The sequence below is a fragment of the Pelophylax lessonae genome (assembly GCF_965119305.1).
Source record: "Pelophylax lessonae genome assembly, chromosome: 4".
Taxonomy (NCBI): domain Eukaryota; kingdom Metazoa; phylum Chordata; class Amphibia; order Anura; family Ranidae; genus Pelophylax; species Pelophylax lessonae.
This window is the reverse complement of record NC_138771.1, coordinates 56,433,807-56,457,767: the sequence shown is the minus strand read 5'-3', so window position 1 is coordinate 56,457,767 and position 23,961 is coordinate 56,433,807. Positions and strand designations below refer to the sequence as shown.

General features: G+C 45.6%; 2 protein-coding genes across 2 annotated transcripts in view; both read right to left on the bottom strand.

Annotated features, from left to right (window-relative positions):
* Positions 1-23,961, bottom strand: part of LOC309552338 (aminopeptidase N-like) — a 141,110-nt gene that overhangs the window by 106,521 nt on the left and 10,628 nt on the right. The gene's annotated exons all lie outside the window — the stretch shown is intronic.
* Positions 9,863-14,914, bottom strand: LOC309552501 (uncharacterized protein; the record flags this gene model as incomplete). Its single annotated transcript, XM_082253470.1, has 2 exons — positions 9,863-9,889; positions 14,330-14,914. 2 exons carry the CDS (start codon positions 14,912-14,914, stop codon positions 9,863-9,865), a joined length of 612 nt encoding a protein of 203 aa, XP_082109596.1.

Here is a 23,961-nt window from a genome sequence, read left to right as displayed (position 1 = left end):
GCCAAACGCCTCCAACACCATCTTCATGTAGGACCAGTCAACGGAGTCAAATGCCTTTTCCAAGTCAAGTGCCACCATCACACGTGTGCTCTGAGCTTCCGCTGGAACCTGCAAATGCGTAAACACTCTACGTATGTTAATGTCAGTGGATTTGCCAGGCATGAAGCCAGTCTGGTCTATGACAATCAAGTCAGGCAGTACCCTTATCAATCTCTTAGCAAGCATTTTGGTAAGTATTTTTAAGTCATAGTTCAAGAGAGATATGGGCCTGTAGGCCGAACACTGAGTAGGGTCTTTGCCAGGCTTGTGAATCAAAACTATGTGCGCCTGGGACATGGATTCCGGGAGGGATCCCAACTCCATGCAAGAGGCATACGTCTTCAAAAGCCTAGGGACAAGATCCGAAACGTACATCTTGTACCAGTCCCCCGGCAGCCCATCGGGCCCAGGGGTCTTCCCGGGGGGGAGGGAGCGTATAGCTAGCTCTACCTCTCCCAGGGTGAAGTCAGCCTCCAGGAGAGCAACATCATCCTGCGATAAAGTGGGCAACGCCAAGTCCCCGAGAGACCCCAGGTCCCTACCACCCGGCGGTGGAGGGTCTGCCCCATACAGACGCTCAAAAAACCGCGAAATTCCAGCAGAATCTCAGCAGGATCCCTAAGGATGCTGCCGGACGCCGAGCGTATAACAGGAACCACAGTCTGAGATCTGGAGTCTGCTGAGAGATTCGCCAGAAGCTTGCCATTTTTGTCCCCAGACTCAAAGATCCTAGCTCTCAACGACCCCACCTCCGCCTCAGCGGCCGACGACACGTGTAGGTGCAGGGCTCTCTTAGCCTGCGCCAGGGAGGAGTACGCCCCAGGGGAGGGATCCAAGGCAAACTCCGCCTCAGCCTTCGTATCCGCCTTCTCCAAGTCCGTCCGCTCTGCGGCGTACTCCACCCGGGCAGACTTGATAGCAGAGATGTAGTCACCGCGGACAGTGGCTTTGTGTAACGCTCCTTGCGTTTCTTATAAGGTGTGGATTTTCAGCTGCAGAAGTAGTTCCACGTCAGTAGTCATGTAGGAGATATGCTGAGATACCAATCCCAACCTCAATGACTCATCATGTATGGAAGGTCTTATTTCAGCCAGTAAATACACACAGTAATTAAGCTGGTTCCTAGTGTGACTTTATATACATGTGGTAAGACAATGATAAAGGTCTTAGGGATAGGTTTGAGTGGAAGTGGTAGGTGACAGACACTTGAGGTGAGACAGTGCAGATGGATGCAGGAAGGGTTAGCGATCATGTATGATAACAGATGACAGAGTAGCAGGTGCATACAGGAGAGATCAACCCAGTGCAGGAAATAGTAGCAGTAGCCTCAAGAGCTAGCAATCTAGTTATGCAGATGTAAAAGACAGTCCTTGCTATGCAGAGCTAAATAGTGTAAGCCTAGTACAAGTCTATAGAGATTTCCCCTGTGGGGTACTTAGCACTAATAGCGATAGCCGAAGGATCGCTCAGGAGATGCGGATGATCCAGTAGCAGGATGCAGGGATCAGCGCAGCGAGGTTCGTCAGCGAGGAGAGCTTGCAAGCATGGAAGCTTCAAGCAAGATTAGTATCCAGGTACTGGTGTTTGAACGAACACATGTGAGTGAGAACCGACGCCCTAAATAGCCATCTAGTCCGGCGCTGGGTGATGACAGCTTCAGCCTTAAAGGGAAACACACCTATATGTGTTTCTTCTGTCTAGGTAGATGGAAATCACCCGGAATTAATGTGATAGGAGGCACTGAGAGTGCCAGAACCTTACATTACCCCCCCCCCGTAAGGCCGGCTCCGGAAGGCCTCTAAGGCTGGTTGTTGATATAAGAATCACATGAGACTGGTTGCCGATGCGAAAATCGGAAGGAAAAAAAAAAAAAATTCTCTTTTTTTTTTTTTTGTTGCCGATATGAGAATCGGAATGAGACTGGTCTCCGATGCGAGAATCGGATAAGACTGGTTGCTGATATGAAAATCGGGAAGAAAAAAAAAATTGGTTGCCGATATGAGAATCGGATAATACTGGTTGCCGATACGAGAATCGGATAAGACTGGTCTCCGATATGAAAATCGGGAAAAAAAAAAAATGGTTGCCGATATGAGAATCGGATCAGGTTGGTAACCGATCTGAGAATCGGATCCCTTGTTGCCGATATGAAAATCGGATCAGGTTGGTAGCCGATGAGAATCGGATCCCTTGTTGCCGATATAAAAATCGGATCAGGTTGGTAACCGATGAGAATCGGATCACTTGTTGTTAGGGTGTCTGCTACATGGACCCCTCACTAGAATCGGACGCATAACCATCCGAAGTAATCCTAGTAGACCTAGCAACCAATGCTTCTTCAAACATCCTCAGATCCTTCCTACATACCACCGTGCCATTAGAAGCACGTACGCAGTCAGGTGCAAGAATCTCTGTATTTTCATCGGAAGCCAGAAATGTGCTTGCAAAAATAGGAGTATCCTCAGGAGGTGGTACAGGAGGGTTTTTTGAACGTGGTATAAAGTTCACTGGAGTTGAAGGAATATCTATTCCAATATTTGTTAATTTCTGGGTGTCCTTCACTGATATAGAACGGGGACAGGGCTGGCAACAGCCTTGATAATTTCCAGGCTGTTTTTCAGGGAAGACCCTTCGGATTCGCCTGGCCTCCATTGGGAGAGCCTTAGGCCTATGGGGTCTGGTTGGGCAGAATGTAATGAAATGTCCCCCTTCACCACAATAAAAACAAAGGCCACAGATTCTCCTGTGATCTCTTTTTTCTTGTGAGGACAACCTAGCATGTATGGCACCAATCTCCATAGGCTCCTCATCCATCTCTGTAGGATCAGGGTCCAAATGGGATGTGTCAGAGTGACAAGGTCGACTGTTTGAGGCAGGCTCGGACCATGACCAGGCAGGATCACCATATCTACTAGGTCTCCTTTTTTCCTTAGGTAGCCAGGGTCTGAGGTTACCTGGAGCGGGTTTAGGAGTGGGGTCAATAGCTGAATTCTGAGAAGAACTGGATAATGGCATTTACATTTTTTCAGACTTCCTTTCTCGTAGTCTTCTATCTATGGTGATACTGAGTTGTATCAATGTATCCAGGGTTTTTGGCATCTCTGCTCGGGCGAGCTCGTCCTTGACGGCTTCTGATAGGCCAAGCCTAAATTGGGTTTTCAGAGATGCATCATTCCATCCTGAATCAAGGGTCCATCTCTTGAATTCTGCGACAAAGTCTTCTACAGGCCTTTTTCCTTGTTTCAAGGATCTTAACTGAAGATCGGCAGTACTCTGCCTATTGGGGTCATCATATAGGCTAGTGAGCTCTGCCAGGAACAAGGCATAGGAGTTGAAAAGCTGGTCGTTTTTTTCAAAAAGAGAATCTGCCCAGGCTCGAGGATCGCCTGATAGGTAAGAAATAATAGTACAAACCTTAATGTGATCAGTAAGGTAGGTACAAGGTTTTAGCAAAAAAAGTAACTCACATGCGTTTTTAAATTCGCGAAATTTTTTGCGATCGCCTGTAAATACCAAAGGGGGATTTATCGTGGGTTCAGGAGACTGTGCAGAGGTAAGTTGTGTCAGTCTAATTACCTGCTGCGACAGAGCCTGATTGTCGTTTTTCAATTCAGCAAGTGCGTGTATTAACGCAGATACCTGCTGTTTTAATTGTGTCACCTGAGTGGCTACTTCTGCTGAATCCATTTTTTAGGTTCGTTCAATCTGTAACGCTCCTTGCGTTTCTTATAAGGTGTGGATTTTCAGCTGCAGAAGTAGTTCCACGTCAGTAGTCATGTAGGAGATATGCTGAGATACCAATCCCAACCTCAATGACTCATCATGTATGGAAGGTCTTATTTCAGCCAGTAAATACACACAGTAATTAAGCTGGTTCCTAGTGTGACTTTATATACATGTGGTAAGACAATGATAAAGGTCTTAGGGATAGGTTTGAGTGGAAGTGGTAGGTGACAGACACTTGAGGTGAGACAGTGCAGATGGATGCAGGAAGGGTTAGCGATCATGTATGATAACAGATGACAGAGTAGCAGGTGCATACAGGAGAGATCAACCCAGTGCAGGAAATAGTAGCAGTAGCCTCAAGAGCTAGCAATCTAGTTATGCAGATGTAAAAGACAGTCCTTGCTATGCAGAGCTAAATAGTGTAAGCCTAGTACAAGTCTATAGAGATTTCCCCTGTGGGGTACTTAGCACTAATAGCGATAGCCGAAGGATCGCTCAGGAGATGCGGATGATCCAGTAGCAGGATGCAGGGATCAGCGCAGCGAGGTTCGTCAGCGAGGAGAGTTTGCAGGCATGGAAGCTTCAAGCAAGATTAGTATCCAGGTACTGGTGTTTGAACGAACACATGTGAGTGAGAACCAACGCCCTAAATAGCCATCTAGTCCGGCGCTGGGTGATGACAGCTTCAGCCTTAAAGGGAAACACAACTATATGTGTTTCTTCTGTCTAGGTAGATGGAAATCACCCGGAATTAATGTGATAGGAGGCACTGAGAGTGCCAGAACCTTACACTTTGAAAGCATCCCAGCACACCAAGGCAGACAAGGTGAGGTCATTGACCTCCCAATATTGAGCAATTTTGCCAGCCACCCCCTCCACCACTTTCTGGTTCTGCAACCATCCACAGCCCAGCCTCCAGCTGCCCCGTTCCCCCCAATCACCCAACCGCAACAAAATCTCAAGCGGTGAGTGATCAGAGAGGCCGGCGGGCTGGTAGCTAGCCGCCTGCACAAGGGGCAGGACCAACGGGGAGCAGAACGCTAGGTCAATCCGTGAGCCAGAGCGATGCGACGAGGACACATGGGTCGAGGCCCAGGTGCACAGCTCCAAGCAGGACTGACGGTTCGAGTTCGATGTGTCCAAGCCACCGTCTAGTATGCTATTGAAATCACCTGCTATGAAAATGCGCTGGGTCGAAAATTCGGCCAAGCTGTCAGAGATACGATAAAAAACAGCACTAGAGAAGGGTGGAGTGACATAAACATTAACAAAAAGGAACAACTTGCCTTTAATCTCAAGCGCAATAATAACAAATTGACCCTTGGGGTCCGTGATGACCCTCTCGACACGACATGGCAGGGCCCTATGCACCAATATTGAGACCCCCCGTGCATAGGAGGAGTAGGTGGCGTGGAAGGACTGACTCACCCAGCGCCTGCGTAGCGCCAAAATGGCACTCCCCGTCAGGTGAGTCTCCTGGAGGAATACCACATGGGGCTTGGAGGACTGGAGATACTTAAAGAGAAGCGCTCGTTTTAATTTATTATTCAGGCCCCGTACATTCCAAGACAGCACTTTAACCTGACACGCCATATTGGAAAGAGGGAGCGCAGAGCAGGAGAGGGAAGCACAGCGGCTGTAAAGCCAGGAGCCAGGTGAGGGACCAACCACGCCACCCCCTTCCAGCAATCACAGTAAAACAAACGTCCCACAGCGTAACAGTATGAGGCAATGAAGCAGCATAAAATATATACATGTACATGGTGTAGCACGGGTATGCAGCCAGAAAAAAAATCAAAAAAAGAAGAAAAAAAAATAGAAAAAATGCAGAACCCCCTGTCGACCAGAAAGCAACCGTGTTCCAGGTCGACTTCATCCCAACAAAAAGAGAGTCAACTGAACACACCACTGACTAGAGAGAAAACAAAAAGGGCTAGTCAGCAGTCATCTGGCACAGGCCAGGAATCTATACTCAGCAGGCGGGCAGTCCACCAGCCCAGAGACAGTCAGCGGGGAGCAGCCGCCCCCCCCCCCCCCGCAGCAAGGTCCGAGCCGAGTAGTGTAAACCAGCCGCCACAATAGAAAAAAGAAAAAGGGGGAAGGGAGGGGGGAAAAAGAAAATTCAAGGGGGGCAAAAAGAGTCACAAAACAGTGGGGGCGAGAAAAATTAGGGCACACTCCACGGGAGCTCCAACTAGAAGGGATACATCTCAGGAGTGCAGCGTTCAGGATGGGACAGCACGGTCAGTGAAGAGGAAAAGGAGAACCAAGGGAATCCGGGATCCGACAACCAGCAGGAGCACATCCAGGGTAGAGAAATCAGGGTAAAGAGCCAGGCAGCAGGACCAAGGACGAAGCAGAATGGCATCAGGGGAGAGAAGAAAGGGTTAGATCATGGGCTCCTCAGGGTACCTCCAGCGCTTCAGCGAAGCGTCATGAGCCAGGCGTCAGCATCCTCCGGCGTGTTGAAAAAGCGGACCACTCCGCCATGAGTGACCCGCAGGCGCCTTGGATATAGCATTCCATACTGTACTCCTTTCTCCCGCAGGCGGCGGCGGACATCCGTGAAGGATTTTCGTTTCCTCTGCAGATCTGCCGAAAAGTCCGCATACAGGTGCACCGTGGTATTTTCAAAGCGCAGTTCAGGATGTTTGCGGGCCTCGCCAAGGATCCTGCCCCTGTCCCTGTAGTTCAGGAAGCGAACTAAAAAGGGTCTTGGGGGGGCGCCCGGGATCCCCCTACCAGTGGGGACTCGATGAGCCCTCTCCACCGCGTAGGTGGGGGACACCTCCGTCATACCCAAGAGATCCTTAAAGAAGCGCTCCGCAAACTCAGCCGGGGCAGCCCCTTCCGCACCCTCCGGCAGGCCGAGGACCCGCACATTGTTGCGCCTCATGCGATTTTCAGCATCGTCCGCTTTTGCCATAAGGAGGTCCACTTTGGACTGTAGACCATCAAGGAGGGCAGAGTGTCTAGCAGAGGCGTCCTCAGTGGCAGAGACCCTCTGCTCAGCTTCGGTGAGGCGCCCCCTGAACTTGTCCAAGTCATTGCGGATCAAATTGCATTCCTCTGCCAGGTGATCGATTCGCACAAGCAGGGATGTCTTGCTGTGTTCAATGGCGTGCAGGATGACCTCCGTGTCAGGACCAACCGCTCTATCCGATGTGCTGGGAGAGGGGTCAGAGACCTGAGGCGCCGCCATGCCAGCGAGCAGTGTGCGGAGCTGCTCCACCAAGATGGCGTCGGAGCACGCGGCCGCGGGAGCCGAGTCCTTAGTGTTCGCCCGCGGAGCCACAGACCGGCGCTTGGAGGGCATGAGCGGGGTCGAGGAGTCGCCACAGCTGAAGAGGAGTCCCGAGAGTGAGTCTGTGCCGATTTGTTCCAGCAGGATGGGTGTAAAGTCAGCAGGATGGCAGGAGCTCCCGCAGCACACGTCCTCACAGCTCTACATCCAGGCCACGACCCCCTCTGTCTGTCCTGTTTACATCATCATTGAAAGTAAAAGTAACACCAAATCCTAGATTTTGGATTGTCCCCTGAAAAGTAATAGAGGGGAAATCTTCCAATAGCGGCACTAGTTCTGGTGACCTGGGGGTTCCCAAAGAATCCCCTTAATGCACAGGAATTTCCTCTCACTTCCTGTTTTGGCGATAGGACAGGACGTGAAGGCAAATCTCCCCAATGGGACAAAGATGGCAAAAGAAAACCTTACAGGGTTCATAGCTCTCCCTTACTCAGTGGTGCTTCAAGTGAGCAGAGACTAGGAGAAAAATCATGAGAGATCCCTCAGTTGTACATTAATGGAAAGTAGAGCAAAAAGAGTGGTAAGTGTATATTTCACATTCCTACGGTTTCTGGATACCTGTCTTAGGGTCAAGCATCCTATTTTAGCACATGTGGAGAACATGACTGCCTCCACACAGAGTGGTTGCACTTGATGCTCATCTGGGGTTTCTGGCAATTTGCACACTGTTCTAGACTACAGTATGGTAATGGTAAAGGGGATGAGGCCCCAAAATGGAATCCAAAATGGAATCCATGTGTGGTCAGCAGAGGCGACCATTAAAAAAAAGGTGCTTCTAAGTGGATTTTTCATGAAGGCCAGTATTAATTGATTATAAGAACTGGTTAAAACATACAATCCACCCATTTTGTGGCTCTTTCATGGTCATTTTGTCTGGAAAAGATGTACAGCACACTTTTTATGGTTGGGATCTGTGTGGAGGTCACACCACTTTCTCAAACTCAATCTTTCTAAAACTGAGCTCATATAATTTACTCCTATTCATGCCCCCTACCCTGAATTCTCCATCAAGATCAATAATATAGCTATCAGGTCACTCCCCTCATGCCAGGGTGCTAGGTGTATTCCGAGACGTCTGACCTGTCAATTCAGCCCCAAATCAGATCGCTGTCCAAATCTTGCAGACTTCAGCTCTGTAACATCTCCAAAACATTCCCCTTATTTACCTGTTGAAGCCACTAAGCTACTTATTCATTTCCTTGTTATCTCTCACCTTGACTATTGTAACTCCTTCCTCATTGGCCTATCTCTCCACAGGCTATCCCTTTGTCATCATAAATGCTACTGCACCTTGCCAACCATTCCTCCTCCACCTTGCCAAACATTCAATGTCCGTCACCCCTCTCTCCCAATCCCTCCACTGGCTTCCCATTGCCCAACATATAAAATTCAAAACACTAACAATAACATACAAAGCCATTCACAACTCTGCCCCGTGCTATATCATCAAAATTGTCTCCAACAGAGATGTATAGTAACTAAGTAGAACTACTTCACTACTGTACTTAAGTACCGAAAGGCGGTATCTGTACTTTCCTAGAGTAGAATTTTTTTCTGCTACTTCCACTTTACTTCACTACATTTTTTCAATGATTTCAATACTTCTACTCCAATATTTTTTTTTTTTGTGCTGCATAGTTACTCGTTACAATTATAAAAATTACCACTGCCAGAACAGTAGATGGCAGGTTTCATGAAGCTCAAAACATGTGTATTATCAGCGCATACGAAAATAAAAGCTACTGTATGTATAAATAAAAGCTGCATTTGAAATAATAAAAAACAATATGATGTTCAAACTTTTGACTTTCTATAATAACTGCATAACACAGTACTTGTACTTTTACTTTCAGTACTTAAGTAGCAATTATTTTTTCAAAACTACTGGTACTTTTACTTTCAGTACTTGAGTAGCAACATTTTTAAAAAAACTACTTGCAATACTTAAATACAAAAAATGTTGAATACTTTAGTACTTCTACTCAAGTCACTTTTTGATCGAGCACTTCCACTTCTACTCAAGTCACTTTTTGATCGAGAACTTCCACTTTTACTCAAGTATGGGTTTCGAGTATTTTATACAACTCTGGTCTCCAAATATCACCCAACCTGTCCTCTCCAGGGCCTCACCCATCCTGTGGAACTCACTAACCCAATCTGTCCAGCTATCTCTTACTCTGTCCACTTTTAGGCAATCCCTGAAGACTCATCTCTCCAGGGAAGCCTATCCTGCCCTCAGCTAATAACCAAACCTTTTATTTCTCCCATCAGTTAATCCTTCACAGTTATTGCCTTTTGTTCTACCAGCACCTCCCTATTAGATTGTAAGCTCCCAGGAGCTGGTATGTAAATACAAATACATTCGCGCCAAACAACAAATTAAAATTAATGAGTGAAAGAAATGAATAAAGACAATATAATAAAAAAGTGCATGAATTAGAACTGCTGCTGCTTCAAACCACCACGGGTGGTACAATATGTGTATAAAAAATTACCGCAAAAATATGCGATCAGCAGCGTACGTTCAAATCTTCAATAATACGCCAATCATAGTGTGATAGTGGATAAACACAACCTATCAATACTAATAATAATTAAAGTGCTCTGTGCAAATAACTACATAAAAAGAAAAAAATGTTATAGTGTCAACACTAAAATTGTGAAATTGCAGTCCCCAAAACAGTTTTCCGCACTGTGCTAGGGAGCCGGATCACACCAGAAGAGCCTACAGTGGCGTGCTTTCCAGGCTGGTGCGCAGAACGAGGTGGCGTGCGTGTTAGCTTACGCGTTTCGTCATTCTGTTGACGTCATCGGAATACTCTGCTTATTAAATAAAGAATTTAAGCATCCTTATATGCAGAGCCAATTAGAATTTACTTTACTCAAGGCAGACCAGTACAACATGAACTCTGATTGGTGGCTTTGGGGTTCCCTTTAAGTTAACCTAACACTTTTCACGTTGGGTAGATACACACTAAGTAATATGTATGTATGAGGCTGGTAACATAGTTCTTTCTTGATGAATTTGTCATTTAAATGAATGGAAACACGTTTATGTATCATAGTATCATGCAATATAATGTACATTTTACTACACATTACAGCATAATACAATAACATAAGAAGTGTTACACACAACCAAGTCTTGTTACACACAGCCAAATGAGTGCTGCCTTTCAGTGCCCGTCAGTGCCTGCCCGAAAAAAGTATCAGTAATTGGTATCGGCGAGTACTTGAAAAAAAAGTATCAGTACTTGTACTCGGTCTTTAAAAAGTGGTATCAGTGCAACCCTAATTACAATATGACTTGTGTCGCAATTGTATATGCTATATATTTTTTTTATCTGCCATTTTTTTTCCCCACGAAAATGGAGTTATCCTTTAACAGAAAATCTCACGTAAGCTGTTAACTCTAGTAATGTTTTGTGCTAATAGGTGAAAAAAGCTGGGAAACTGGGTACTACAATGGGGCACATTTTCTTTTTTAAATACTATACAACTGGAAAAAGTCCTTTAATGCAGTTTAAGGGCAACATTCAAAATACTAAACTTTTTAAATAACATCCTTTATTTAAATCCTGCTTTCAAAAAAGTGAACCCAAAGTAAAGGCCCTGACACTGTGGGGGAGATTTACGAAAACTGGAGTACACAAAATCTGTTGCAAACCAATCAGCTTCCAGGTTTTATTGTCAAAGCTTAATTGAACAAGCTAAAGTTAGAAGCTGATTGGTTACTATGGACAGCTGCACCAGATTCTGTGTTCTGTAGTCTTAGTAATGCCTCGTACACACGTAACGATTATCGGCCAACCGATCGTCCGACTTTTGTCCAAGTTGTGTTTTGTTGGTTGGAATGTGCCTAGACTGCACACGAATTTTCTCGGCCAACAAAATTCTACTTCAGAAGTGATGTCATGTGTTGGTTAGTTTTCTTTGTGTTTTTTCTTCACTGAGCATGCCCAGACTTGCTCATCAGATTTTTCCCTGTCGACATCTGTACTGACTTCACGAAAATCGGCCGTTATGTTGACGGCCAACACAAATTTTATAGCCTGCACACCAGATTTTTTTCGGCCAAAAAGTTGGAGTTGGTTGTTGGAAGCATCATACTAACAAGCTGAAAATTGGCAGATCGGACGTTGGCCAAAAATTCCCTGCCAATTTTCAATGCGTGTACGGGGCTTAAGTCTCCACGTCTTGGTAGGTTTGCAGCTGTGTCATACTCTTTCCATTTTCAGATGATGGATTGAACAGTGCTCTGTGAGATGTTCAAAGCTTGGGATTTTTTTTTTTAACCTAACCTTGCTTTAAACTTCTCCACAACTTTATCCCTGACCTGTCTGGTGTGTTCCTTGGCTTTCATGATGCTGTTTGTTTTGTTTTTTTAACCTAACCTTGCTTTATACTTCTCCACAACTTTATCCCTGACCTGTCTGGTGTGTTCCTTGGCCTTCATGATGCTGTTTGTTTTGTTTTTTTTAACCTAACCTTGCTTTAAACTTCTCCACAACTTTATCCCTGACCTGTCTGGTGTGTTCCTTGGCCTTCATGATGCTGTTTGTTTGCTAAGGTTTTCTAACAAACCTCTGAGGGCTTCACAAAACAGCTGTATTTATACTGAGCTTAAATTACACATAGGTGGACTCTATTTACTAATTAGGTGACTTATGAAGGCAGTTGGTTCCATTAGATTTTAGTTAGGGGTATCAGAGTAAAGGGGGGTGAATACAAATGCACAACACACTTTTCAGATTTTTATTTGTAAAAAAATGTGAAAAATATTTATCATTCTCTTTCCACTTCACAATTATCTGCCTCTTTGTGTTTGTCTATCACAGCCTTTCTCAACCTTTTCAACTTAGAGGAACCCTTGAAATAAATTTCTGGTCTCGGGGAACCCCTGCAAAAAATTTAAAATCTATAACTCATGACACATTAGTGTTACAGTTAGTGGGAAGAATGCTCCTTACTCTTCTCATCATTGGGAAGAATTAGCCCCTTACAGATAGCTAAAAGGAACAATGGTGTCAATGGGAATGTATCTGCGAGGCAGAAATTGCCCATTGCTCTAGGAACCCCTAGCAACCTCAAGAGGAACCCTGGTTGAGAAACCCTGGGCTATCACATAAGGTCCCAATAAAAATACATTTATGTTTTTTGGTTGTAACATGACAAAAAGTAGAAAATTTTCAAGGGGTATAAATACTTTGTCATGGCACTGTATATATTAATAAATATATATATTTATATACGACTTTATTGATGATTTGGTAAAAATATAAAAAGAGCTGATTTAATTAAGTGTAGTGTAGTGTATCGAGCAGTGGTGGTCAACTTTTTTGATATGGACAGTCTCAAGTGTGGCCCCAACATCACCAAAAGGGCGCACAAAAAAATCAGAGAAAAATTATTATCACAAACAGCAGACACACAAAAGGATATAGCCAAAGACTATGGGTATGATAAAAGAGATGTTCAGAGATTGCGGACATAATATAAGAGAGGGTCGGAGACTGTAGATATGATAGAAATGGTCAGAGACTGCGGACACGCTATAAGAGTTTTTGGAGACCGGGGACATGCCTCAGAAGATAGTCATAGACTGGACACCTGTTACATATGGCTGCAAGAAATCACTCCTACAAGGGCTGCACAAAAAATGCTAAAGGGCCGCTTGTGGCCCCCAGGATACAGGTTAGGCACAAGAGATATAAAGAATAACACAAGATAGGGAAAACAATTCAGTGTATTTATGAAGAGCATAAATGTAACAATTATTGTTCTTTTTTTCCTATGACTTAATTCACTTAACTACAACACATGTTATTTGTCATATTAAAAAAATAATAATTTCTCATTTTAGTGTACGTGCAGCAAAATAATAAAATAGATCCTTGGAGTTTACATGAACAGGCAACAAATATTACACTAATAAGTATATAAAAAATGAATACTGTATCTTGGAGGTATCCTCCCTTCAACATCTTCTGAACTTTTGCAAGACTAAGTATGTCAGTTACACTTGTCTACCTAATGTGCGCTACACCCAATATTGCAGAATGTGAGCACTGAGTTTTACGTATACAAATAGTTACATAATTATTATCATATTTTTCAGGAAAATCCCCTTCCAGCTCATCTGGAATGGCATTAAGTGCCGGTTCACACTGATGCGCTTGTACTGCGAATGCGTTGCGTTCTAAAAAGTCTCCAATCGCATGCACTTAAAAAATACATTGCATTCGTGACGGTCGTTCACATCTATGCGTTGCGATCTAGATGCGAATGTGATGCGATGAAAAAAAGGGTCTTGTGCGAGTTTACAGTGCTGCGTTGCGAATTTAGTCTCCATAGACATCAATGTAAATCGCTCTGAACTCGCATGTACAGTTCAGATATGTGCGAATATGTGTATAGTTTGTCCCGACAGCTACACCCCCCTATTTCCTGTCCCGAGCCTGCATGTGACATCCACAAACATCTTCATCAACAAACATGGCACCCAAACGTGTTGGGATCGACAATGAGGAGCTGATCAGGCTTGTCCGTTCCAGGCCATATATATGGGACAGCCGTACTGCAGAGTACAAAAACAACGCTATGAAGAAAAGAGGGTGGGAAGAAATTTGTGCAAGCCTGTATGAGGACTGGAGTGGATTCACAACTCAAGAGCGCAAAAAGAAAGGTATGTGTATATATTCTCCTATGGGGGGGGGGCCATGTTTTAAGGGGATCTATGTGAGGGGGCCAAGTTTTAAATGGGGATCTATGTGGGGGGGCCATGTTTTAAGGGGATCTATGGGGGGGGGGCAAGTTTTAAGGGGATCTTTGGGGGGGGCAAGTTTTAAATGGGGATCTATGTGGGGGGGCCAAGTTTTAAATGGGGATCTATGTGGGGGGCCAAGTTTTAAATGGGGATCTATGGGGGGGCCAAGTTTTAAATGGGGATCTATGGGGGGCCCTGTGGAAGACAATGCATGCTCAGTATGTAACCACAGACGAAAAGAAATGCATTACGCAATGTTGAACATTTGAACAATAGTTTATTTATTGAAACAAAGTACAGTAAAAATTAATTAATACTCTTTATTGTATGGAATCAAGCTGCCATGGCACTTGACCAGCAGGACTCATAAAGTAGTCAGTGAAATTCTCCCTGATGTTGGCCCCTCTGTAGTTTCCCCTGGTGTGGATCCACTCTGCGCCTTCCATATCATCCATCAGGGAGTCCTCGAAGAGGTATCCATCTCGCGATCTTACAAAGTTGTGGAGTACACAGGCAGCTTTGACGGCAATTATGGCGTTATCCGTGGTTAGAGTCAGTGGCGTGTGTAGAAAGCGCCACTTATTTGCCAGAATACCAAAACTGCACTCCACAACTCTGCGCGCTCTTGTGAGCCTGTAGTTAAACACTCTCTTTTCAACAGTCAGTGAGCGATTAGCATACGGGCGAAGCAGGTGTTCCGAAAGTGCAAAAGCCTCATCACCAACAAAAACAAATGGGAGGCTTTGCTGAGATGTTCCAGGCAGTGGTCTTTCATGTGGGAGGTCCAGGCTTTTTTCACGCAGCATTTTTCCAAAACTGGAGTGGGAAAAAATACTGGAGTCGGAACTGCTCCCATATGAACCAACATCTATGTAGATGAATGAGTAGTTTGCATCCGCCACTGCCAGCAAAACCAAAGAAAAATATTTTTTGTAATTGAAATATTTGGTGCCGCTACCAACTGGTCTCACAATCCTAATGTGCTTGCCATCTATAGCACCGACACAATTAGGGAAGTTGCAGCGTTGCCAAAAAAGATCAGCTACAGAGATCCACTCCTCTTTGGTTGGTTTTCTCATCACCACATCTCTTAGGACCTCCCAGATGGCAATACAGGTATCACGAACAATTGTGCTCACAGTAGATTTCCCCAATTTGAACTCGTAATGCAGGCTTGCAAAAGAATTACCAGTTCCAAGGTACCTGAAATAAAAAACAGAAAGTTATTATTAGTCATGTTTTTCTCTTACAGAATTACTAATACGAACAAGATGGCGTAGCCTCAAGGATACCCTGCAAAGGTACAAGAGACTAGAACGTGAGGCGAGAAGTGGATCCGGTGCCCCCCCTAAGCGTCCCTATGCCTTTGCCAGATGTCTGGATTTTCTGCTACCGGTTCTAGAAATGCGGAAGTAAGTTTATTGTCAAATTCTCTTTCACTATTAACCCATCCTTCCTTCCCCCTCCCTCTTCACCCCACCCCCAACCCCCTCACCTTCCAATCCCCACCTATCATTCAAATTATATATTTGAGCGGATGATGAAAAGTTGTTTCATGTTTGTCATTGCAGCACACAAGCAAGTTGGGAGGAGGTGGAGAATGTGCAGGAGGAAGGGGAGGAGGAGGAGCATGCAGCTCAAGTTGATGAGGAAGAAGGCGTCGCATTTGCATGTTCGAATAGTAGTTCAAATATTCCTAACGAGTCACAGAGTTTGGATGAGTCAGGATCCGCTCAAGAACCAGAACAGGAGTTTGAGGAAACTGACGTTTCCACGCCTTCCACCAGGCCTCAAAGTCGAGGCTCTACATCCCACAGGAGGAGAGTCAGCAGGGCAACTGCTAAGGCGGAAGACGAGCAGACAAAGCACTTAGTGGACATTATGTCAGGCATCAGCCAGCAACTAGATGCACATAAATGTCCTCACACACTATTTGCTCATAGCTTGGTGCCTCTTCTCAAAGAGGTCCCGTCTGAAAGGTATTTCGACATGAGAATGGCGGTACAAAACTGCATACATTCATTCTCTGTACCACGACAGTTACCGCAAGACACTCCATGGTCCCCTCATTTCACACCCAGTCATTCTGCCATTCCAACAAACCCTTATCCGTCAAGTTTTGACCAATATCGGAGCATCCATGAGACCCCTAGATCCCAAATCCCATATCCTATTCCTTCCCCAATTCCCTCTGTAATCCCCCCCCACACTAGAACACCGGATGTCTCCACTTCTTCCCATTTCCCCCCCTCCAGCAGACCACCACCACCACCATCACAATCTAGTGCATTTTCCCCAAAAATACCTCCACCCTATCCACAATATAGGCCCCCAAGTGGACCGTCACATAGAACTCCATCCCCGCTTGTGCCATGGCTATATCCCAACACCGTGGATCATACACCCTCAGGCTCTTCAACACCACTTGATCTGGAGAGTTCACCAAATTTTTTGGATCTATAGTACACTTGCCACTGTATTGCCACGTTGACCTAAGTTGTCTTTTTTGACCTAATTTTTCTGCATTTTGTTCCTTTGTTCTTGTTACATGCAACAAAATAAAAAAAAAATAAAAACTTTTTTTGAAGTCAACTTTGCCATCATATCTGTCTGCATTCACTGTATTGCTAACTATGGAGAAAAAAAATACATGACTTTTCACAAAATATATCACACTTACCGTAATGTAACAAGCAATCTTTCAGCAGGCACAACACTGTTCCGGAAGGTGGTGTTCTGACGCTCCAAACGTGAAAAGAGCAGCCCAAGTAATTCGTCAAAACTAAAAAAAAAAACAACACACGTAAGTGGCAAGCAAAAGGGGGGCGTGGGGAGCTTCAGGAATGATTCGGGGGTAGATATAGGTGAAAACAGAGAGAGAGGAAAAAGAGAGATGGGGAAAAAAGAGATATAGAGGGAAGCAGCAAAAAGAGAGAAGAAGAAGGAGAGACTCCCTCTCACATACTAACCTATTAACAGACATCCGAGTATAGTTGAAAAACTTCTCTTCATGTTGCCGGAGATCATGATAGAGGACATTGAACTGACCTCTCTCTTCCCTGTTTGAAATTATGGGATGAACCCAATACCTTCGTCTTCTCATCATCATCATCCTCATCCTTCTCCTCCTCCTGTCCTTATTGATCAAGACTGCAGCAGTGGCAGTAGCAACTGCTGCCATGACCAAAGGCAAATGAAACATAGTGGCAATACACCAAAATACAGCACACTCTCCACAACGTAATCTCCAAACAAAACCACAGCTCACACTCCACGGTGTACTCTCCTCATAAAGACCAGGAAGTCCACCGGAAGTTAACACCCATTTCATTTGGATTGGCTGGAGCAAAAATCGCACCTGAGCTAATTAACATGATTATACGCAATGCGATTCGCATTGCAATCGCGCTGTACTATGGAAAAACGCAAGGTAAACTCGCACCGCAAATTCGCATTACAATCGCAAGCGCATCAGTGTGAACCGGCACTTAAAGGACTGAAAAGTCTTACTAAAATTCTATGTCCAGTACGAAACATGAAATATGGGTTACATACATTTGTAGATAATTGTAAGGAGTTCGAATGGTCTTATCTATTGTATTCATACAGTTCTGAGATGTGAATGATAGTGACCTTCTGTGTGGTTTTGGTGCCAATATTTTTTTTTAAATTAAAGTAACTAAAGGCAAAACTTTTTTTAATTTTGAAAAGAGTGGAGAGAAATTAGAACACGTGTCAGTTTTTTTTGCTGACGGTGCCCCAGTTAGGGAGAATCACCCTCTCTATTTGTCCCATATACCATTATAACCAAGTGTGACAGAAAATCCCAAATTTTGGGTTGTCTCCAGAGCAGGAATAGAGAGGAAATCTTCCAATGGGGACACTAGTTCTGCTGACATCCACGGATTCCCTCACTTTGGATGGAATTTCCCTGCACTTCCTGTTGTGGCTATGGGACAGAAAGTGAAAGGAAATCTCCCCAATGGAACACAGTTGGCAAAAAAAGATGACAGGGGTCATAGCCTTCCTGGCTAAGTTCACACAGGTGTTGAATTTTAAACCAGTCTTAATTGCGTATATAATGCCCTTATAGCATTAATGAGCATTTTGGATGCAATGCAAAGGCTTTCAAGTCGCATCAAGAGATGCTTCCCAAATGCCCTGCAAGATTTGTATTTTTTAGAAGGCTAAAATGGGAAATGATCACTTTTATTGCTTTGCAACCATGACCCAAATGAACTATAAATGCCATATGCACGTTTACAGTGGAGTGGCGCGTTTCAATAGAAGTGAATAGAAGCAGTTGCAAAGGGGTTTATTTACTAAAGCTAGAGAGGGCAAAATTTGTCACAATTCTGCAGAGAAACCAATCAACTTCTAACCTAAACTTTATTTAATCTTTAGCAATAAAACCTGGAAGCTGATTGGTTTCTCTGCAGAGTTGGGACTAATTTTGCCCTCTCTAGCTTTAGTACATAAACCCCAAAGTGTCAATGTCTGCTAAGTTCTGCAGGTAGCGTTATTTTTGCACTTTATGCCAAACTCAGGCTTAGGAGAAAACCTAAATGATCACAACTAGAGTTGAGCGGACACCTGGATGTCCGTATTCGGCGGGTTGGGGCCGAACTTGAAAAAAAAGTCCGGGTCTGTGTCCCGGCCTTTTTCCGAACTTTACCCGGACACCGAACCCCATTGAAGTCAATGGGGACCCGAACTTTCAGGCACTAAAATGGCTCTAAAACACCAATTGAAAGGCCTAGAGTGCTGCAAATGGCAGCAAAATGTAGTTAAGAGCATGGCGAGTGCTCTACAAACAAATGTGGATAGGGAAATAACTTAAAACAACAAAAAAAAACAGAAAAATAAAACAATGTTCTTCATCTGTGAAGGACGAGCCCCATATGGAGTAGGAGGGAGGTTGAGGTGGTGGTGGATGTGGCGGTGTCATAGGCGTGCGCACAAGGTGCCTGGGCACACCCTAATCACCTAGGGCACATTAGCATTATCGCTCTGTTTGCCAGTGAGGAGATGGGAAAGATCTCCCTCGGACCTGCTCTGCCATAAGAGAAGTGCCACACACTTCTATTTCACTTTGCCAGCAGGGAGAGTAATGTACCGGGGCCATATACATGTAGGCAAACACATGCATGTGTATTTAAACTTTGGGGTGCACACCCTAATGCAATAGGCTGCACACATCTATGGGCAGTGTAGGTGGAAGCAGCGGTGGAGGAGGACGAGGTAGCCAACACTGCTTTTTTTCAGTCATTTTAAATGAGGGTACACCCCAAAAGAGAGAGAAAGATCAAAAATAGAACAATGGCTGGGTAAGGTCGGTATCCATCTCTATTCTGCACAAGGTAGGGAAAAGTCCAGTTGGATCCATGCCTGGTTCATTTTAATGAACGTGAGCTTGTCCACATTGTCTCTGGACAGGCGGCTGCGCTTATCTGTGATAACGCCCCCAGCCGTGCTAAGTACACGTTCAGATAATACACTGGCTGCAGGGCACGCCAGCACCTCCAAGGCGTAAAGGGCAAGCTCAGGCCATGTGCCCAATTTGGAGACCCAGAAGTTGAAGGGGGCAGACCCGTCATTCACTACATGTAGGCGTGTGCACACATACTGCTCCACCATGTTGGTGAAATGCTGCCTCCTGCTAAGACGTTCCATATGAGCTGCTGGTGCTGCTGTTTGTTGTGGCGTGCTGACAAAGCTTTTCCACATTTCGGCCATGCTAACCCTGCCTTCTGAGGTGCTGGCGGTGCCCTGGTTCTTCCTCCTCCTCCTCTGCCTTGGCCCTGTGCTTCCACTGTGGCCCCGCTGTCAGGTGAGAATGCCAGCAGCATCGCGCCTACCAGCGTGCGCTTGTACTCGCGCATCTTGCGATCGCGCTCCAGTGAGTGAATTAAGGACGGTACGTTGTCCTTGTAACGGGGATCCAGCAGTGTGGCCACCCAGTAATCAGCACAAGTTAGAATGTGGGCAACTCGGCGGTCATTGTGGAGACACTGCAGCATGTAATCGCTCATGTGTGGCAGGCTGCCCAGAGGCAACGTAAGGCTGTCCTCTGTGGGAGGTGTATCGTCTGTGTCCGCTGTATCCCCCCAGCCACGCACCAGTGATGGCCATGAGCTGGCCTGGGTGCCACCCTGCTGTGAACATGGTTCCATCTCCTCCTCCATCTCCTCCTCCTCATCCTCCTCATCCTCCAGAACTGTGCCCCTGCTGGACAATTGTGTCCCTGGCGTTTGTGTGTGGAGGAACCCACCCTCGGAGCCCCTTGCGAAAAATCTGCCCTGAAAGCCTTGGAAATGTTACCTCTTCATCCTCCTCCTCCTCATCCTGTGCCACATCCTCTTCCATCATCGCCAGAATCGTTTTTTGAAGGAGGCATAGAAGTGGGATAGTTAAGCTGACAACGGCGTCATCGGCACTGGCCATGTTGGTGGAGTACTCAAAACAGCGCAACAAGGCACACAGGTCTCGCATGGAGGCCCAGTTATTGGTGGTGAAGTGGTGCTGTTCCGCAGAGCGACTCACAGGTGCGTGCTGCAGCTGAAACTCCACTATGGCCTGCTGCTGATCGCACAGTCTTTCCAGCATGTGCAAGGTGGAGTTCAACCTTGTGGGCACGTCACATATGAGGCGGTGAGCGGGAAGGCCGAAGTTACGCTGCAGCGCTGACAGGCGAGCAGCAGCAGGGTGAGAACGCTGAAAGTGCGCACAGACGGCCCGCACTTTCTGCAGCAGCTCTGACATATCGGGGTAATTTTTAAGTAACCTCTGCACCACCAAATTCAGCACATGCGCCAGGCAAGGGATGTGCGTCAAACTGGCTAGGCCCAGAGCTGCTATGAGATTTCGCCCGTTATCGCACACCACCAGGCCGGGCTTGAGGCTCGCTGGCAGCAACCACTCAACCACTCATTTGTCTGCTGTTCCATGCTCCTCCACAACTCCTGCGCGACCTTTCTTGGTTTTGAAGGTGTCTACTTCACTGCAGCTCGTGCTTTGCACTTAGATGCCTGATCATGCAGGTTGTGCTCAGGTTGAGAAGGTTTATGCCTCGCTTCAGGCTCTGATTGCACAGGGTACAAACCACTTGTGTCCTGTCATCAGCACATTTTCTGAAGAACTTCCACGCTAGAGAACTCCTTTGAGCTCGCTTTGGTGCGCTCGTTCCCTTGCTGCGTTGGGCAGTAGCAGGCTTAGTGTCTAGGGCACAGCCGCTCCGCTTCTGCACCCTGCTCCCTCTTCTGCTGTGCTGGTGGCTCTGTGCGACCACCGCCTCTTCCTCCAAACTACTCAGGTCACCTGCATGACCTTCATTCCATGTGGGGTCGAGGACCTCATCGTCCTCCACATCATCTTCCACCCAGTCTTCACCCCTGCCCTCCTTGTCGGTCTCCACAATTCTGAATGCCGCAGCAGTTGGCACCTGCGTTTCGTCATCATCGGAGACGTGATGCGATGGTCCTTCCATGTACTCATCTTGAGAAATAAGTGGTTGGGCATCGCTTCACTCAATCTCTTCCACTTCTGGGGCAGGGCTAGGTGGATGGCCCTGAGAAACCCTGCTGACAGAGTCATCAAAAAGAAGAAGAGACTGCTGCCTGACTTGGGGCTCAGACTGCTTGCCTGATTTGCAAGGGGGTGAGGTGAAAGACGGTTGGACATTGGCTGCAGGTGCCAACTCTGACCTTTCTGCAGTAGACTGGGTGGGAGACAATGTGAAGGAACTGGAGGCACTGTCAGCAACCCAATCTACTATCGCCTCTACTTCTTCTGGCCTCATCACTTCTAGAGGCGTATGATGCCCTACCAAATACTGCTGCAGGTTCTGTCGCCTACTCACACTTGAGGAAGGTGTTTCACTTGTGGGTGTAGCTGGCACAGATCGACCACGTCCTCTCCTTGCAACAGGAGCTCTACCAGCAGCACCACGACCCAGGCCACGGCCCCTATTTGATGGTCTCCTCATATTTCTGTAATTTGTGATCTTGCCCTAGAAAGGTGATTATTGAATAGCGGAAAAAAACAACAACAGTATCGCACGGGTGTATCTCACAGTCAAATATGCGAACTATGCCGCAATTAAATTTTTTTTACCCCAAAAGGGTGTATATTGAATAGCGGAATAGAAAAAAGGATAAAAAACGGTGTATCTCACACGTACAAACAGAGACTAGGCCCCGATTAAAATTTTTTGTACGCTAAAGGGAGGATGAGGAAGAGGAGTAGGAGGAGTTCGGAAAAGGAGGCAAACTGAAGCGCCCTGCAGTCCTTGGCGGTGGAAGGAGATGCGCCAAACAAATTTAAAAGGTGTATTTCACACGTACCGATACAGACTATGCCGTAATTTAATTTGTTACACTCCAAAAGGGTGTATATTGAATAGCGGAATAGGAAAAATTTTATAATACGGTGTATCTCACACGTACAAACACAGACTAGGCCCCCGATTACAATTTTTTGTACCCTAAAGGCAGGATGAGGAAGAGGAGTAGGAGGAGTTTGGAACAGGAGGCAAACTGAAGCGCCCTGCAATCCTCGGCGGTGGAAGGAGATGCGCCAAACAAATTTAAAAAGGTGTATCTCACATGTACCGATACAGACTATGCCGTAATTTAATTTTTTACACTCAAACAGGGTGTATATTGAATAGCGGAATAGGAAAAATTTTACAAAACGGTATATCTCACACGTACAAACACAGACTAGGCCCCGATTACAATTTTTTGTACCCTAAAGGCAGGATGAGGAGTAGGAGGAGTTCGGAACAGGCAGGAGGCAGACTGAAGCACCCTGCAATCCTCGGCAGTATGAGATGCGCCCCAAAAATTGGAAGGGTGTATCTCACACGTACCGACACAGACTATCCCGCAATTTAATTGTTTTTACCCCAAAGGTGTAGATTGAATAGCGGAATAGAAAATATGATATCAAAAGGTGTATGTATCTCACACGTACAGAACCAGGCTAGGCCCCGATTACTATTTTTTGTACCCCCAAAGGCAGTATGAGGAGTAGGAGGAGTTCAGAACAGGCAGGAGACAGACTGAAGCACCCTGCAATCCTTGGCGGTATGAGATGCGCCCCAAAAATTGGAAAGGTGTATCTCACACGTTCCGATACAGACTATCCCGCAATTTAATTGTTTTTACCCCAAAGGTGTAGATTGAATAGCGGAATAGAAAATATGATATCAAAAGGTGTATGTATCTCACACGTACAGAACCAGACTAGGCCCCGATTACTATTTTTTGTAACCCCAAAGGCAGGATGAGGAGTAGGAGGAGTTCGGAACAGGCAGGAGGCAGACTGAAGCACCCTGCAATCCTCGGCGGTATGAGATGCGCCCCAAAAATTGCAAAGGTGTATCTCACACGTACCGATACAGACTATCCCGCAATTTAATTGTTTTTACCCCAAAGGTGTAGATTGAATAGTGGAATAGAAAATATGATATCAAAAGGTGTATGTATCTCACACGTACAGAACCAGACTAGGCCCCGATTACTATTTTTTGTACCCCCAAAGGCAGGATGAGGAGTAGGAGGAGATCGGAACAGGCAGGAGGCACACTGAAGCACCCTGCAATCCTCGGCAGTATGAGATGCGCCCCAAAAATTGGAAAGGTGTATCTCACACGTACCGATACAGACTATCCCGCAATTTAATTGTTTTTACCCCAAAGGTGTAGATTGAATAGTGGAATAGAAAATATGATATCAAAAGGTGTATGTATCTCACACGTACAGAACCAGACTAGGCCCCGATTACTATTTTTTGTACCCCCAAAGGCAGGATGAGGAGTAGGAGGAGATCGGAACAGGCAGGAGGCACACTGAAGCACCCTGCAATCCTCGGCAGTATGAGATGCGCCCCAAAAATTGGAAAGGTGTATCTCAATTTAATTGTTTTTACCACAAGGGTGTAGATTGAATAGCGGAATAGAAAATATGATATAAAATTGGTGATTTTTCAATAGCACATGTGAACAGCAGTGTCTTATATCAGTCAGCTCTGCTGCAGGCTATGGAGGGAAAAAAAAGAAAATTCCCCTTTTAAGTTTGTAATTTTTAAATAGATTAGTACAGACTATGCCACAATTTAATTTTTT